General features: G+C 41.1%; 1 protein-coding gene across 1 annotated transcript; it reads left to right on the plus strand.

Moving 5' to 3' along the window:
* Positions 1-2,307: 2,307 nt before the first annotated feature.
* Positions 2,308-16,703, plus strand: prf1.3 (perforin 1.3). Its single transcript, XM_074696335.1, has 11 exons — positions 2,308-2,367; positions 3,823-3,965; positions 7,212-7,280; positions 13,805-14,069; positions 14,199-14,240; positions 14,342-14,434; positions 14,621-14,757; positions 14,864-15,362; positions 15,932-16,302; positions 16,418-16,480; positions 16,574-16,703. The coding sequence occupies exons 1-11, from the start codon at positions 2,308-2,310 to the stop codon at positions 16,701-16,703; spliced, it is 1,872 nt and encodes a 623-aa protein (XP_074552436.1).
* Positions 16,704-16,960: the final 257 nt, after the last annotated feature.

The following is a 16,960-nucleotide window of genomic DNA, read 5'->3' on the forward strand; positions in this document are numbered from 1 at the left end:
CACATGTCTTGGCCCACGCGCGCCGTGCACGCTCGCGCCCTTGTAGTCAGCCACGCCATTTTGGCTTTCAGAAAATAACATCAGCCAGCACGAGAACCGTGTTATTATCCGAAATACCTGCAAATCACACACCTAAACAGTAGGGTACTGTAATAAAAACAACTACTCTGAAGCAGCACACTCTTGGCCTCCAGCTTTACTTATATACATGGAAGATAACGAAATTATCACAGAATTTTACCTGTGCTTACTACTTTAGATTAACCAAGCAGTAACCCCTGGTTTAAAGACTATGTGGAAGTGCTAATAACTGAAGCTCTTCAAGATGCTGCTTGAGGCTGAAGCCCAACTCTTCCCCTCATCCAAACCCAAAGGAAGCTACATTGAGTTCAGTATTTACAATACACCCCCTGTTTATCTGTTATTTTATTTTTCCTATCAAGTTTTAAATAGTGAATTTGGTGCACAGGTCATGAATGAATGACTTTTACGTGAAGTGTCCACCCCTGCCTTCAGTCTGTCCCACAGGTTTGCATTGTAAATGAGGTGAAGCCTTTCCTCATTGCTCCTGAATGGCACATAGTAACTAACTCTTATGTAACCTCAAAATAAGAACAATAACTGCCCCAGAACCAAGGGTCTGGTTTCAGTTTATCTTTTTTTATTCAAAGGTGAAGTCAAATTAGATTCAAGTGCACACCTAACACTGTAACTTAGCAACATCTGCATGTTGTGCCTTAGGATCACTGGCACATGTCTGTGTACTGTGCCCCACCATATCAACATGCATTATTACAGCCTACTTCACTCTAATTACACACTGCAGAGTAATTACTGCCTGACAAACCAAAATCCCACCCACTTCCTGTTCTCTTCCACTTACACTTTGTAGTTTTAAACAGAGCACAAAACATATGATACGCTTTCATGAACTACAGCTCCCAGAGCTCTTCAGGGTTCTTCTACTTCCAAATGATACCATCATCAATCACAGGTGTGGAAAACTGTTAACGTGAGAAAAGATGCTCTTAGCTTGTAACTGATCATGAAGAAAAGGTCAAATTACAGCAAGAAGCCTGTCACTGACAACTTGATTTACAAAATGTGCTGCAAAATGTGCCAACTTAAAAGTCCAAACAGATAACAATACTGACATAGCCTAAACTAATAAAATGAAAAACAGTACTCTTACGTGAAAACAAAGTAGTAAATATAAAAGCCAAAAAAATCACAATAAAAGACTTGAAGAACACTGCAGCTTTGAAAACATAAAAACACAGGTTACGTTAATTCATTGGTCGAATATTTGGCCAAAAGTTCTGGCACATGCAGGGAAATCTGTTTAGTAAAAGATTATGTAAGCAAGTTTTTACAACCCCTGAAATACAAGGACATGGGTGAAAGAAACACTGAACAAACAAGCAAAAAATGTGACTTGTATCTTAAACCATACCAGTTTTCAGCCTGTTGGAATCTGTCCTGATTCGTTCACCAGTGACTTCATCAACACCACTGACTATATCTGAATAGCTAGTGATATCACCATCTAAGCCAAATGCCCACACGGTGCCAAAAAATCAATTTGGATACATAAAACACAGTGTTCAGGAACTTTTGGCGACTAATCCTACCATTATGATCCTCTTGGAATGCTAGTAACAAGTTCACATATAGGTCCATAAATTGAGTTGTGAGCCATTCAGGTCCCCATTAACCAAAATATGAGCGTGTTTGTTTTGGCGCATTGATTCATAGGCCAACCTTAGGGCAACCTAGTCAAACTTCTTATACTAGAACACGCCAATTTACTGTATGTTGCGCTGTTAAATAGCTGCATGAAAAGAATCAATATGTTACTTCTGATCAACAAAGAAAGAAATAATAAACCTTAAAAATCTAAAGGGAATAAATCCACAGGGCCCATTATTCACAACAAATCGTACAGAAATTTAACAATGATCCAGAAATGTCATGACTTAAAGAACTGCAGTGGGCACATTACCAAGGGTTTTGTACATCTAAGGTTAAAACAGGTAATGATGTTTGAATCATATAAAGTTAACATTTTCATCACTAAATATTCAGAAACTTTCATAAAATAGATGTAGTAACCAGGCTGTCATCATTGGTAATCGTTTTACTGCGATGTTTGTTTTGTTTCTGGCAGTAAAATCCTGACTCATCTCCCTTTAATTCAGCATTACATCACTGACAACACCACAGCGTGTCAGCAGCAGGAAGGGAGGGGGAAGCTCCTCTGCTTTGTGTCCGCAGAGGGAGCAGCTCTCCCGGCTCTGATTGAGCAGCATGCCGCAGCAGAGGGACACTCCCCCTAATAAATTGCGCGCGTTTACCCCGGGCGTTACGGTAACAGCACAACTCTTGGCAGTGTCAGAGGGGGGCGGGGTCGGCATCATGGTCGAGCACCTCAGCGTCTTTGTTGAGAGGAGCAGAAGAAGAAGGAGAGCCGGTAACACGCCCCCTTCACCGCGGTCTCGGCTGTCTCTGTGCCCGCCTGAGTGCAGCCGTGAAGCGGCTTGAGCTGCAGCGGGGGCTCGCTGACTGGCTGGAGGTCTGCTGCTGCTGTTTTTTTAGGTTTCCGTGAGCAGGCCTGTGGTGTGAAAGTAACATGTGAATGTAGCGCTGTTATGTCATCACAGTGTGTTTACAGAACATGTTCACGCAGACAGACTCGGAGCAGAGGGGGAAGTGGTTCAGATCATTTCCCTCCGATTTCTTTTGCTTCGCACGAATTTATGACTTCAGCCTGTTTCGATCATCACTTTGTTTGCACACAGAGACTTTGAAACGCACGAATGCTCAAACTCTCTGCAGAGTTTAATAATTCAATTTGATCTTAATGAGCTTTGAAGGCTCATAAGGAGCATTTAATAAAGTTAATTAAGCCTTTAATCCTTTTAATCATGCCTGTTAGAGCAGACTGAGAGGAGAAAATCCACATTTATTTGTCTGTTTGAAATACTTCAGATCTGATGCAGTTTGTTGACTTTTTGAGAAAATCTTCCACGTTGTCTGAGGTTTTATGTTTTACAATAAAAGGGGTTAGCTCCTGAGAGTTTAATTTCTATGCTCACCTTTTAGTTAAAGCTTTATTCTGAAGTTATATCAAAAACTGTTCAACCAAATCTGCCACCAAGAATGGATGAGAGGGAAAAATGTTTCTACTCCAAAGGATCCATGATAGCAACAACATTTTGGATTCTGGGTAAGAATCTCAAACAAATTATTGTTCTTACTTATCAATATGACTAACTCCAAAAAAAAAAAAAAAAAAGAAAGAAATAGTACAAACCACTTGCAAATTCAAAGAAAACTTTTTTTCCAAAGCTGAACTTTTGGACTAAAATCTGAGACTTAAAGTTAAAATAGTTTTTCAAGAGCATTATACTAATTTGAGTTGGTCTATGAATTTGTTAAACAAGCAACAAATGAATTGTGAAAAATTATAAGAAAACCTTTTTCCTAACATAAAGAAAACATGTTTATGCTTTTAGTGTTCTTAACTACATTATTTAAAATCCGTCATAGAAATGAAAAGCTTCAAATTAGCCAACATGATGCATCAAAATCAAACCTTTTTGTGATTTTGTGTTTTGTTTTTTCAGTTCAGAAACTTATATTTTCCTGGCAGTGAAGGACTTTCGTACATGCCTGCATTTAAAGCGTTTGTCTTCACTTTCCGGAGGATTCTGTCAGGTTTCTTTGAATCTTTTTTCCTTTTTTTACATATAACTTTATACTTCTACACTCTGAGTTCACTGTTTTTGAATGTGCATGTTAATCCCTCTGTTTTTCCTGCAGCTCTTCCTCACAAGGATCGTTAAACTCTTCCTCCTTGAAGCCAAGCTGCAGACTCAGGTTGGAGGATTTTTGGCTGACGTGGAGCAAGTCGGCCCTCTTCCTGCAGCAGAGGGGCCCGCCGTGGTTTGTATGAGCCCGTATAGGTCCGTATATACGGCCCTCTGCTGTGGCTAATCCTATAGGCTGCTCCTACAGAGATTTTATTGTCTCTGCTTGGATCCCAGCCCTTCCTTAGGAGCGCTTGTTTTTAAGAGTCGGGTGGACGGGCTCAGAAATGATCCAAAGGAAAAACACACAACGCCTGCAGGGGAAGTTTTAAATGTGGAGGATGAAGGAGAGGCTGGAGGCTGAGTCTCTGAGGAGAGTTTGGGTTTGTTTTCAGTGATGATGAAGGTTTGTTGGTTTAATAAATGCTGCTCTGACTCACTGAAGGTTTGTTACAGAATCCAAATAAACAGGGCTTATTTCTGAGGGACTTGGTCACCAACTCTCTGTATGTCAGCGACTGACTGATTCACATTTGCTCCAATACTATTCTCAATATTTGAGTTTTTTTATTTAAATATATTAACTTATGCTAATTTCACTTTATTTCACCCTTTTCTTCACTTTATTGACCTCAGTTTGAACAGATTCATACAATTTGTAATAATCCAACTATATCTGATAAAACTGTGTTAAAACCATTTCTCACCCCTGAATCCATCAGCCATTGTCTGGGGATGATCTGTCCTCTGGGAGGGCCCTCTCCGTGTTTCTGGTGTATCCAGGATTTGCCGATAAACGACTTCCATCCGAGACTTCCTTCTCTGTGCCCTGCATTGTTTTCAGCCCATTTAACAACGTGAGGAGTTTATGTGTTTACAGATACAAAGTGAACCCCTTTAGATATGTCTGAAAAGAGACAGTTGCTGTTTCTTGCTTTGTCACATCACCTTTCGGAATGTTATTCAACTGTTTCTGGTGAGTCGTAGTTTCGCTGTTAATGGGAAGTTTACTTAATAAGAATATGAAAGAAGTCAACACCTGCAGTGACACGAAGCAGAAAGTGACCTGCACTCCGCAGTTGGTGTTTTATGTTTGTGGGTGAGTCCAAACATCAGTCACAGGTGGGAATGTGTGAACATGTACCTGAGAAGCAGAGACGCTAAAAACAGAATCATGTGGGAAACTCTGCTTTGAAATCTTCTTATTGATCTCGTCTTATTGCTCGCTTTCTCCACCTCCTCCACCACCTCCTCCTCAAGCTTCAAACCGAGTCTTCTGCTTTCAGGATCAACATTTGCACTTTAGGTGAAATTGCACATTGAGAGAGGCTGTGAACACAAAACCTGGAGAACATTTTTGCTTTTTGGAGATTCTTGTTGATCTGCTGAGTGTTTGATAAAACTCTATTGAGTTTCTGTAAACGGTTTTCTACTTGGACAGATTAAGGTCTGAAATTATATTTAAGGTCTGCAGCTGCTCATGACTTTCAGTTCTGGTTTCAATGAGAGGAGGTTTTACTTTTAGGTGCAGACTTTAACGCTGTCGAGACTTTACATCCATATGTTGTACAGTCAACAGTAAAGCAGACATCCATGTGCCCAGCAAAAAATACATCACTTGGCAGGCTTTATCTGCAGACAAAAGCAATTTAAACTGTGTAAATATCCAGGTTTAGCTGGACCCACCCTGAAGTTTTCGCTTTGTAAAGGTGTGTAGTGTTAAGTCAGTCATGGTTGAACATGCAGCATTTCACAACAATGAAGCAATATCCTGCAGTCTGTTCTAGTTTTTCGTGCAGAGGGATCTACACCTAAAATGTTAGAGACAACGTTCTCATGTTAGTGTTTCCTTCATCAATTAAATTATACAACTTTTGATTGCATAGCTTAAAGCTCACTTTTTATCTCAGATAATGTTCTCTGTGCCAGGCTGAGAACATGTTTATCTCATCTGTCAAGTTTGACATTTTAACATGGCTCTCTATGAGTTTTGACTCACTTTTGGGAGCTTCCTCAAGTGGAAACTCCTGGAACTGCACTCTCTGGGACTTCAAGCATTAGCTCTATTGGTTTTGTTTGTTTGTTTTTTTGTTGCTACTAGGCACCACCCTGTTGCGGCTGCCTATTGTGGCAGTCTATTGTGGCAGCTCTCTCTTCTTGTAATTTTTTATCTCTTTTTTGTCATCTTTGCATTTGGAGTGGTTCATTTGTTGGTCATGGACACCAAATTGGTTATGTTTCCAGTGATAATTATTAGTTTACTAGTATCTACTAGTAGTAAATAGTACTAGTTTTACTCCTGTGTTTGTCTGGAGATCCTACATGTAACCATCACTGTGCTGTTTTCCTGTGAAATCAGCTGTTAGCAGCCTGTAGCATGTCAATGCTAACTGGTTTAAGGCCTGATGTCTTCCCACAAGGTGAGGAGAAAGAAGTGAGGACGACGTGCTGGTTCTCAGGTGTGAGCTAAGAAGTGACGACATGGACCTGTCCTTCCACCCATCGTTATTGGGAACGTAAGATCTATCTCCAATAAAATGGACGAGCTAGCTGTGCTAACCCAGCTACAGAGGGAATACTAGAAGGCAGAGTAGCATCATGCTATTCACAGACATGGATAACAGAGCTAACATCAGACACCAACGCCACATTGGAAGAACTTCACCTGCTGTGAGCAGACAGGATCCAGGAGACAGAGACTGAACAGACTGCTGAAGAAGCTCAGTCCTGGACCCTGTGGAGGTGGAGGCTGGCTGAACTGGACAATGATGGACAAGCTGTCAATATCTATTTTCTTATGGAGCTTTTTGCACTTTCTATAGACTTTCTTACTTTTGTTTTCTTGAATGCTGCTGTGACTCCTGAATTTCCCCTTAGGGATAAATAAAGTATTATCTATTGTATTTACTATTTTTCCAACACCATAGCTTTTCTCTTGAGTAAGCAGCAGGCAGGACTTCAAAGTCCAAAAACAGGTAGCCCCAAGGCCAACAGGCAGAAACAGGTTCCATGCCGTGTGAAAAAAGCAGGTGCCATAAATAATGGCAAGAACCACACACTCTCAAACTTTACTCTACGAGCTGTCAAGGAGACAAAGAGAGCAGAGCTGAGTGGCTGAGTGTGCTGGATGAGTCATATTGGAAGAGCTGCAGGTGAGAAGTGGGCGGAGTCAGGCAGGTAACAATGGGAGTGATGTGACGTGGGAACAGGTGTGTTGAAAGAGGAACGTGGATTACAGGGGGGACTTTGACAGAGAGATTTAACACTTTTGGAATATGATGAGAATAAAGTCTCCATTTTTAATGTGATGAGAAAGGTGTGGGAGGAATTTGTGGAAGCAGTGATAGATTTAATTCACACAGGTGTAAACTGTTGACTCATTGCTCTCTTTCACACCTGCAGCAGCATGCCGGACCTGGCTCAGATAGATAGCCAGAGGGAGGAAGGCATGGAGTGCTGCCTGAAGAATTGGTTAAGTTGTTGGAGTTGTTGGGAAAGCCTCTGATTATAAAGTATGGTGGCCAGTAGGTGTCAAATGATTTGCAAAAGCAACAAAACAAATGCAAATGCAACAAGTTAATGCAAAAGCCACGACACAAAGTTAGAAGGACAGTTTTCCTAACAGACACAGAAAAGATGTGAAAGAAAGAAAATGATTGTTTTCTTTTATAACTTAAGCTATGATAAAAATAGCTCTAAAGCTAGCGTAAATAAAGAAATATAAGTAAATATCACAAGGTAATACCCCTATGAAGCTATATTCATCAGATATGAAGTTGGTGATTTACTTACTTTTACAACTTTTCTGTGTCCATTTGGATAACTAACCTCTTTTAACTTCTAGTGGCTGTACTTTTGTTGTGTTGTAGCACTTGCATTTGTGTTGTGGCTTTTGCATTCATGTTTTAGCTCTTACTTTCATGTTGTAGCTTATGCAAATTGTCTGACACCCACTGGCCACCTCATTGAAGTGACAATAAGTCATTAAAATAAGATAAACGGGAGTTATATCTTTTAATACTGTGATTTTATTCACCTATTTACATGACTTTACCTGGAAGGGTAAAACCTGTTTCTCTCTGGATGTAGTCATCATGAAGTGCAGATTTTTCATCTTGTAGTACAATTTCATTATCTTCTTCTTTCTTCATTGTGACCTAAATACTCTGTCATAGTGTAAGTTGTAGTACCAAGTTGTGGCTTCAACTCATAAGTTGTAGTAAAATTTTTGCTTACATTGATAAACTTTATTTTCTGCTTCTTTTTATGCTCACACCACTTTTTGTCTGTTTTCAGTGACTGAAACTGTCTTCCTGACTCCCCTCAGACTCTGCTCATGCATGTGCGTCTGTATGTTATCCTGCACACAGAGCACTTTGAGGAAGTCCTCCTATGGATTCTATACAGCGTTAGCATGTAAGTGACGTGCCCAGGCGGCTACAGGCGCTGCTGACTCATGCTGAAGAAGAAGAAGAAGTCATCTGACAGTTTGTGGTTCAGGTGAACTCCCCCCACTCCCCCACCACCTGCAGACCAGGCGAGCGTGTCTGTACCTGCCCCTCTCCATTTCTCTGTCTGTGTCTGCGTCACCTGCAGAAACATTAACGTGACGAGGCATTCAAAGACACATAAAGTTACATAACAGGTGAATGGAAGGCATCTGTCACAGCTGGACTGTCAGGAAGCTCTGCATTACACGCCAACAGAGGAGGAAATTGTGTTTATGAATTATTTACAGCGGGTCAGCTGCTCGCCTCTGTCCCTGACATGAGAAGAATAATATTTGGATTCTGACCTCCTTCCTCCCTCTCTGACAGCGTGTCCAGCTCCAGATGTTTGTGATGAAACCAGGAAAAGAGCATCAGTGCCCCTCTTTGTATTTATTTTACAGAAAGTCAACTTTAACATTTATCAGATACTTTAAAAATATTATTTACAGCTTAAGATATGTAACGTATAACATCCACTCACAAAAGACATGAGAAATGTACAAAATCCTGATGTTTAATGAGAATTAAACTTAACTACTGGGTTACTCTTTAGCCACAAATCCTGTGTCCTTTGTACAGGATCCCAAACTGAGTTATTGCAATAAATAAATAAATAAATAAATAAAGTCTGAAAGGGTGTGATAAAGAGGAGGGACAGATTAGGAGATTTTGTGGACTTTGCCTCAAGGAAGAAAAGATTTACATGAATAACTGAGGAATCATGGAGACAAAAAAAAAAGAAACTGCTGACGTTTCACAGATTTCTAACCATGCAAAAGTAAAGGCCACAGCTTAACATTCCCGATGCAACTTATTTTTTCACATGCAACAGAAAAAAACTACTGTGCAATTAAAAAGAAAGTTAAAGTCACAAATAAATGATTCTATTTGCACTTTCTATTAACTCAGGAATATTTTTTATTTAAGTTTTGTTTTTGTAACTCGCCGTGCACAGACGCTGTTCTCTGTACTTTTTGAATTAAAGTAGATGCTAAAACATTTTAATACCCCAGCTAGAAACTGCACTTGTGTGTGTGTGTGTGTGTGTGTGTGTGTGTGTGTGTGTGTGTGTGTGTGTGTGTGTGTGTGTGTGTGTGTGTGTGTGTGTGTGTGTAACTACACAAGTGTTATCACCGAGTCATCATTTAATCTCATAATGTCGCTGCAGAGACAAACAGAGCCATCACTGCCATCTGTGATAACCTACAAAAGTGTGTTTGTGCCTCTGTGTGTGTGTGTGTGTGTGTGTGTGTGTGTGTGTGTGTGTGTGTGTGTGTGTGTGTGTGTGTGTGTGTGTGTGTGTGTCCGTGAGTGAAACCAAGAAAGGAAAAAAAAGATCCTCTGACCTCAAGCACAAATCCTGCACACTTCCGCACTAAACGTCTTGTAAAACACACACACACACACACACACACACACACACACACACACACACACACACACACACACACACACACACACACACACACACACACACACACACACGCAGAATCTCTCCTCCTGCCCTTCAACCTCAGCCCAAGGTGAAACTGATATGCTGCAGTGTGTCTGTCGACCTGCAGGGGGAGCTAGAGACAAAGAGAGGGAGCTCTCAGAGCAGGAAGTGTGGACATACAGGAGGACAGAGGAAGAAAGATCAGAGAAAGAATAAAATCAGATTATATCTCAAAGGAAATGAGTTTAGAGGATGAGAGATTAGGTGTTATTTTCAATCTTTATCGGTTGTTTGATATTTGTCATGTCTAGCGTTTTTGCCCTTTGAGCCAATTTAGTCTTAAGTCATTAAGTAGATAACAAACTTTTGGGGAAAAAAAATATAAACATCAGTATAGATTGATAATATGATGATGTCTTGTACTTTTACAGACACTTCTGCTGTGTTAGAATATCTGTCATAAAACAGTTACATATGCTGATATTCAGTATGACAGCACATCTCTCAGTGTGATATTTCCACTCTTCAGTCAGGAGAGACAGCAGCTTAAACAAGTAGAAGCAATGTTAATCTAAAAGGTTGGGTGACATCGGATTTATCAAATTGCATAGGCGCCAAATTCACTCAAAGCTTGGTATCAGTTTCTTTGGCGCTTGAGCTCTGCAATGAGTTGAAGGTAACCTGGAGATGATTGGAGAAGTCGTCTATTGTTGATGAAGCTGTAATGTTAGCATGATGACACTGTTTTATCTTCCTGTCCTTCATATGATGTCACAGGAAGCCAGCTGTCCAGGGTACGACGCCTACTCTTCTTGTTGTCAAGGGCCACTCAAGTGGCCACTCGTTGGACAGCTGTCTTTTCCTCATCCATTTTTTCTACTTTCTTCTTCTCTTTTTAGTCGTCTTTGATTTGGAGTCTGTCATTACATTGCTTGACACCAAACTGGTCATGTCTGCATTTGTGGTTTTACTACCTATGCCCCTGTGTTTGTCCATGGGTCCTATGTGTAGCTATGGTCACATTGTTTCCACACAAGATCAACTGTTAGCAGCCTGTAGCATGTCGATGCTAACTAGTGCTGGGCCCAATGTTCCCTGCAAGCTGATAACGTGCTTGTCCTGCAGTGCGAGCTGAAAAGATCTGTCATTGACCTGTTTTTACATCCATCGTGATGTGGAACCTAAGATCTATCTCCGATAAGAAGGATGAGCTAGTGGTTCTAACCCAGCATCAGAGGGTTTACTAGAGGGCAGAGCAGCATCATGCTATTCACAGATACATAGTTCAGAGAGCTAACACCGGACATGAAAGCCACATTGGAAGGATTTTTACTTTCAAAGAGAGCAAGACAGAACAGACTGGCAAAGAAAGCCAGCTCAGTTCTGGGCTGCCCTCTGGACCCTCTGGACCCTGTAGACTCTCTGGACCCTCTGGACCCTCTGGACCCTGCGGCTTAGCTGTTGTCTCTGATGGACAACATGTCTCACCCCTTTCAGAACACTTTTATACCTTCATGTTATGCTTGAAATAAACATAGTTTTTCTAAGTTACTTTTACTGTATTATTCTATTTGATACACTCATTATAATGTTTTACACTTCATACTTTCTTGTTTGCTGCTGTAACTCTGTAGATTTCCTCGTTGTGGGACGAATAAAGGAATATCTTATCTGAGCTGCACTGTCACAGAAAAACAACTGATTCCCTGCCCTCCGGCTGCTGTGTGTGTTGATTTTCAGCTCCTTTGAGTAGTAGTATACATCTATCTGTAAGTTACAAATCAGTGATACACATGTATCAATAAAATCAGACAACTGGAGCGCTGCCAACTGTTATTTAATCTAGATCTAGAATGTTGGACGAAGTAGGAAACAAAAGAGGAAACAAAGCCGAGGAGAAGGAAACACAGTCTGATGTATTGTTGCTGTAAAGTGAACTGTTTGGTCTAGACATTTAATGCTGTGTGTATTCAGCAGTGTGTATGTGTGTGTTTGTGTGTGCTGACGAAGTAGTCAGTGCAGCAGCAGGATGGCAACCAGAGAGGGTCAAAACACCCTGTGGCTGTTTTTGTGGACATTGGGTCACTATGGGTCAAAAACATCTATTTAGTTTAATTGATTTATTGAATATCACATAACTTCATGTCCAAGAAATATATCAACGATAAAAACAAGTAATGATGTGTAGTAAGCTGGTTATTGAAGCAAAGAGGTTTCTGTTGACTCTTATTTTGTGGCAGCTGACTGACATCTCAATGAATGCAGCTTTTGATGATTTTACCAACTTTTTTTTTTTTTTAATCAAATTGATATTCTTAAGCTGCTTTTTGTTTTGCTGACGGATCAGTTAAGTTCATTTAACAACAGACTAAAGTGCAGTTTTTCCAAACAATAATCTTGCGTGTGTGTGTGTGTGTGTGTGTGTGTGTGTGTGTGTGTGTGTGTGTGTGTGTGTGTGTGTGTGTGTGAGTGTGTGTGAGAGACAGAGACAGAGACTCAGGTGGGGGTGTGTATTGTAAGCATTGCAACATTGACAGCAACTTTTTTGCTGAGTTTGAAGTTAATTTTCCTCACAACACACACAGCAGCTTCCTGCAAAACACATACACACACACACACACGCGCACGCGCACACACACACACACACACACACACACACACACACACACACACACACACACACACACACACACACACACGTACAGTATGTACATTAGAAGTCACATGAACTTGTAAGAGGAACCACCCAATGTTTAACAAGCATTAGCACTGACGGTTGTTTCTCTACTCAGCTGTTTCTCTACATTTATCAAAGTTTCTTTGATATTTAAAACACAACATTATTACATCTTAATCCTAAATGAATTAATTAATGTCTTTTTTTAAAAAGAAAATATGAAGAGTTTTCTCTGAATGTGAAAGCCCCCCTTGACAAAGTGTTATCCTTCATCTCTTTACTGACTTTGTCTCTGTGTAAAATTTGGTGTTTTTGGCAAAATTGACACCCTGAAATGTTTTAACAGTCAAACATAACACTTGAATATGTTATTTGTGGACAATGCCAAAAAGTTTTGATCCTTTTGCCTGTCCTCTCCTCTTTAAGAACGAGGCAAAAGGATCAACAATGAGTGATGAACATCAGAGCGTTTTGAGGTGTGATCACACTCAGAGGCTGAGAAACGTCTCAATAACTGTTTCAGAAATTTGCCACAGGAACCAGAAGAGCTCACACAGCAGAGAGCTGATCTACAGTTCAACACCAGACGTCCTCACTGTGCTCTCCAACATCATCATCCTCTCTCTAGCGGTAGGTTAATTTTTTTTAAATGTTATAATTCAGCTTTGTTTTCAAAATATACTACAACATATTAAGAGAATAAAAAATTAAAGTGTTGCTTTTTGAGATTTAATGACTCAATGATTTAATTTATTCTTAATAATAGTATTATTCTTTAAAATTTGGAAAAACTATGCAACATACTCAGATTATTATGAGTTGAAAATTAAATGTCACACTTTTAGATTTCTTTATTTAAATGTGGGGTCAGTTTTCTGGACTTGGAGAAAGACAGACAAAAAAAAAAAAAGAAATAATTGCTTTGAGTTAAATTTCCTTTTATTTCGCGTACAGTTTGACACAACAAGACAGAATCACAAAAAAAATTGTTGTGGAGTCGTATTACTGAAACAAAATGAGCCAAGAATCTGTGAGGTTATATATCCCATCCAAAAGCAAAACAGCCTGATATTTAACCTAAAGTGTCATTATGTTGATACAAAATACAAATGTTGTACAGATAAATGAATAAACAAAAAAAGAATGAAATAGAAAAAAAGTTATTTTAATAATTGTGACAAATTGAAAGGAAAGTTTTAAATAAAAACTTAGTACTTGTGCAAAAATGACAATTGAAAAAAATTAAAAAAGTTACTAAAAAGTAATTAAAATATTTAAATGTAATGTGCTTTAAAAATTAAAAGACAAAAATACCTCAGGGGAGCAGCTAATGATCTGTGAATTATTCTGAGGTTGAATTTAACACCTGTCCCATCTTCTCCTATTTATGCAGTTCTGCGATGTTCTTCTCTCCTCGTCGCCTCCTCTTCCTCCTCCTCTTCCTCCTCATCTTCCTCCCTCACTCTTATGGCTGTCAGACCAGCCACTTCACTGAGTGTCAGAACGCTCCGTTTGTCCCCGGTCACAACCTCGCCGGCGAGGGTTTTGATGTGGTTCGGTTGAAGACGACTGGAGCCAGCGTGGTCGACGTGAAGAACTACATGGTGGGAGGAAACGAGGGGAACTGCACCATGTGCCACAACCGCCTCATGAACCAGGTCTGAACACTGAGAAACGAAGGATGACACGTCTCTACTCTCTTGTGCAAAATGAAGCCAAATCCCACTGTGAAAGTTTCATATCTTTGATGCCCGAGTTTAAATCTTCTGTTTCTTTTCATCAAACAGTCCCAGAAGCTTCCTGTGTCCGTGTTGGACTGGAGGATCAAGGTGAGTGATGGAATTGAAATGTGTGAAGAACTTGTAAAAACTGCATCCAGGAAACCCAGCTTTTTCCACCATGTATTACCCATCATGCTCTCTGCTCTCAGGTGCACTGCCGGCGTAGTCTGAGCAGTAAGATCTTTGAGTCGAGTCAGTCAGTGATGAAGGAGACGAGTAAGTCTCTTGGACGGAGCTGGAAGGTAGGAAACTTTTCAAACCATCAAAATTCAACATGCTTCAGTCAAAAGTTGCTTTTGGTTTGTTTGGCTGTGATTTCCTGATTTATTTTGTGGATCTTCTGTTTCCTACCTCTCTGTGTTAGTTTGGAGTCATCCTCTGGCTCTTTTTTCATATATTTCCTTTGTACTTGTTGTGGTGTCTCTCAGGTGGGTCTTAGTTTACCTGGAATTGGTGGGTTTGCTGTTGGAGGGTCACACTCCACCTCCTCAAGTTTCGCAGAGAGTCGCAGCAGAAAAGACAAGTTCTCCTTCACCACTCACGACTTTCAGTGCAAATACTACACGTGAGTACAAAGAGAGACCTGTACACTTACTTCTCAGACTGAAAGCTACTCTTTTCTTAAAATCTACCAGAAAAGGGAAAATGAGATTCTCCTTCTTCGTCAACAGCTTCCGTCTTCACTCCCGCCCTGCTCTGAGCAAAGAGTTTGAAGTTTCTCTGAAGAACCTCCCCTCCACCCACCACCACTTGAACACTTCCGCTTTTAAGCAGTTCATCAGCGTCTACGGCACCCACTTCATCCGCAGGGTCCAACTGGGAGGTCGAGTGAACTCCATCACTGCCATTCGGACCTGTGAGGCTGCTATAAGTCAGCTGTCCACTCGCACCGTCAGCAACTGTCTGAGTGTGGAAGCCAGGGCTACGATCAAGGGCATTTCTGCCGGCGCGGAAACAAAGTTCTGCCGCTCAAAGGGCAAGAGCCTCAAGACCGGATCAACTTTCAGCCAGGCCTTCTCAGACCGGACCACTGAGATTCTTGGAGGGGACGGGGATGTTGGAGACATCTTGTTTGCCCCCAACAGTGCAGCGGGGTACAAGAAGTGGCTCAAGTCCCTGAAGGCAGTCCCAGGTGTGGTTTCCTACCAGATCAGCCCGCTGCACCAATTGGTGAGAAAATGGAATCCATTTTTTCTTTTCCCCTTTTTCAAGGGTCTGTCTGGGTTGAAATCCTTCCTGGGAGTTCTTCAAATTTGGTGCAAAACAAGATAAGAACCTTAAGAAAAAGTTTTATTGACCAAAACTTAGAGGGCTTGGTGTGGTTGCTGGTCAAAGTTGGACTCCTAAAAAACATTTTTGCCTTTACAGGGGTCAATTTGATCCACTTCAAATTTTCAAAGTTGTTTCCAAAAGACCTCAATGAAGGAGGTTATTTTATTGTTTACAAACCTGAAAAGCATTTCTGCTGCAGCTCAGAATTTGATATCACACCATGAAACTGGGCATCACTGACTGTAACTCTACCAAAAAGGGTCCAATTCAACCTAGACTTTACATGCTGGAGTCCCACTCTGAACACATCTACATGGTTATGTATCACTTTTGTCATAGCATTGTTTTACCAGGTGGAGGCCATTGGCCACACTCTAATCCTAAGCCACAAAGTGGACATGTTTGGCTTGTGGCTTGTCAGTTGCTTGGTTTGCATTCATGTGAAACTCCTCTCCTCCATTCTGTAGGTGACGGACAACCCTGTCCTCCAGACCAGCCTACGTGACGCCATCAGCCACTACATCCGCACCAGTGCCAAGCCTCTCCGCTGCCCAGCCGGCTGCAAGGTCGGCAGCCAGAACCGGAACTGTGCTTGTCACTGCAAGGGACACCGGATGGTCAATGCTGAATGCTGCCCTTCTGAGAATGGCGTAGCCCGGATGAACGTGACCGTGGTCCGAGCTTCAGGTCTTTGGGGAGATTACTTCTCCAAGACGGATGGATACGTGAAGGTTTTCTATGGTAATGAAGGAGCAGTGACACCAGTTATCTGGAACAACGACTTCCCTACCTGGAACTACCTCATTCGTTTTGAAACTGTCAACCTACGATTTAGACGGTGAGTGAACCTTAGCTCTTCTGATGTAACGCTGCATTGCTAACATTTGTGAACAGGTGGCTTTTAAAGAATCAATACATTTGCTGACGACATACCTATCTCTATGTTCTTACAGGTCAATTCGCTTTGAGGTCTGGGACCGGGACAACCGCTGGAACGACGACCTGCTGGGCAGAGTGTACGTCCTCCCCACATCAGGAGTCACCAACAAGAGGCTCAAGCTGAAACATGGCTCGCTTTATGTTCGTATCTCTGCACTGTGTGCTCCCAGCCTGCAGGGGTCGCTGTGTGAGCAGTACGCCCCCTCTCCGACTTATGGGGACGTGATGGGATACCCTAAGGAGGACAGGGAGGATCACTGGGGGTCCGGGAGGTCGGATCATGACAGCACCATACTTTGAGAGTCTCTTTTAATCCAGTAAATCATCTGTTTTCCTTTTTAATTTTATTTTAGATGGCTGAGGAGTAAAAGGTTGTTTTTTTCCATCAATCTTTCAGTGTTGTTGTTTTCCGTAATATTCTGTAAACTCACAGCTAAACCAATAAAAGAAATCTTTAAAGGGTGCAACTGCAGATTTATTAATTTCAAGATAAAACATGCTTTTGTAGTTTATGCATCAAGATATGAAAATAAAACTGTTCATGCATCAAACCAAAA

The sequence above is a fragment of the Halichoeres trimaculatus genome, unplaced genomic scaffold (assembly GCF_033239565.1).
Source record: "Halichoeres trimaculatus isolate MK-OKI-2021-1 unplaced genomic scaffold, fHalTri1.1 fHalTri1_scaffold_20, whole genome shotgun sequence".
In the NCBI taxonomy this organism is placed as follows: domain Eukaryota; kingdom Metazoa; phylum Chordata; class Actinopteri; order Labriformes; family Labridae; genus Halichoeres; species Halichoeres trimaculatus.

Coding starts and splice junctions, on each gene's coding strand:
- prf1.3 (XM_074696335.1), top strand. CDS start 2,308: ATGCCGCAGCAGAGGGACACTCCCCCTAATAAATTGCGCGCGTTTACC. Junction 3,966..7,211: donor GTTTGTATGAGCCCGTATAG/GTCCGTATATAC, acceptor TCACACCTGCAG/CAGCATGCCGGACCTGGCTC. Junction 7,281..13,804: donor GAGTGCTGCCTGAAGAATTG/GTTAAGTTGTTG, acceptor CTATTTATGCAG/TTCTGCGATGTTCTTCTCTC.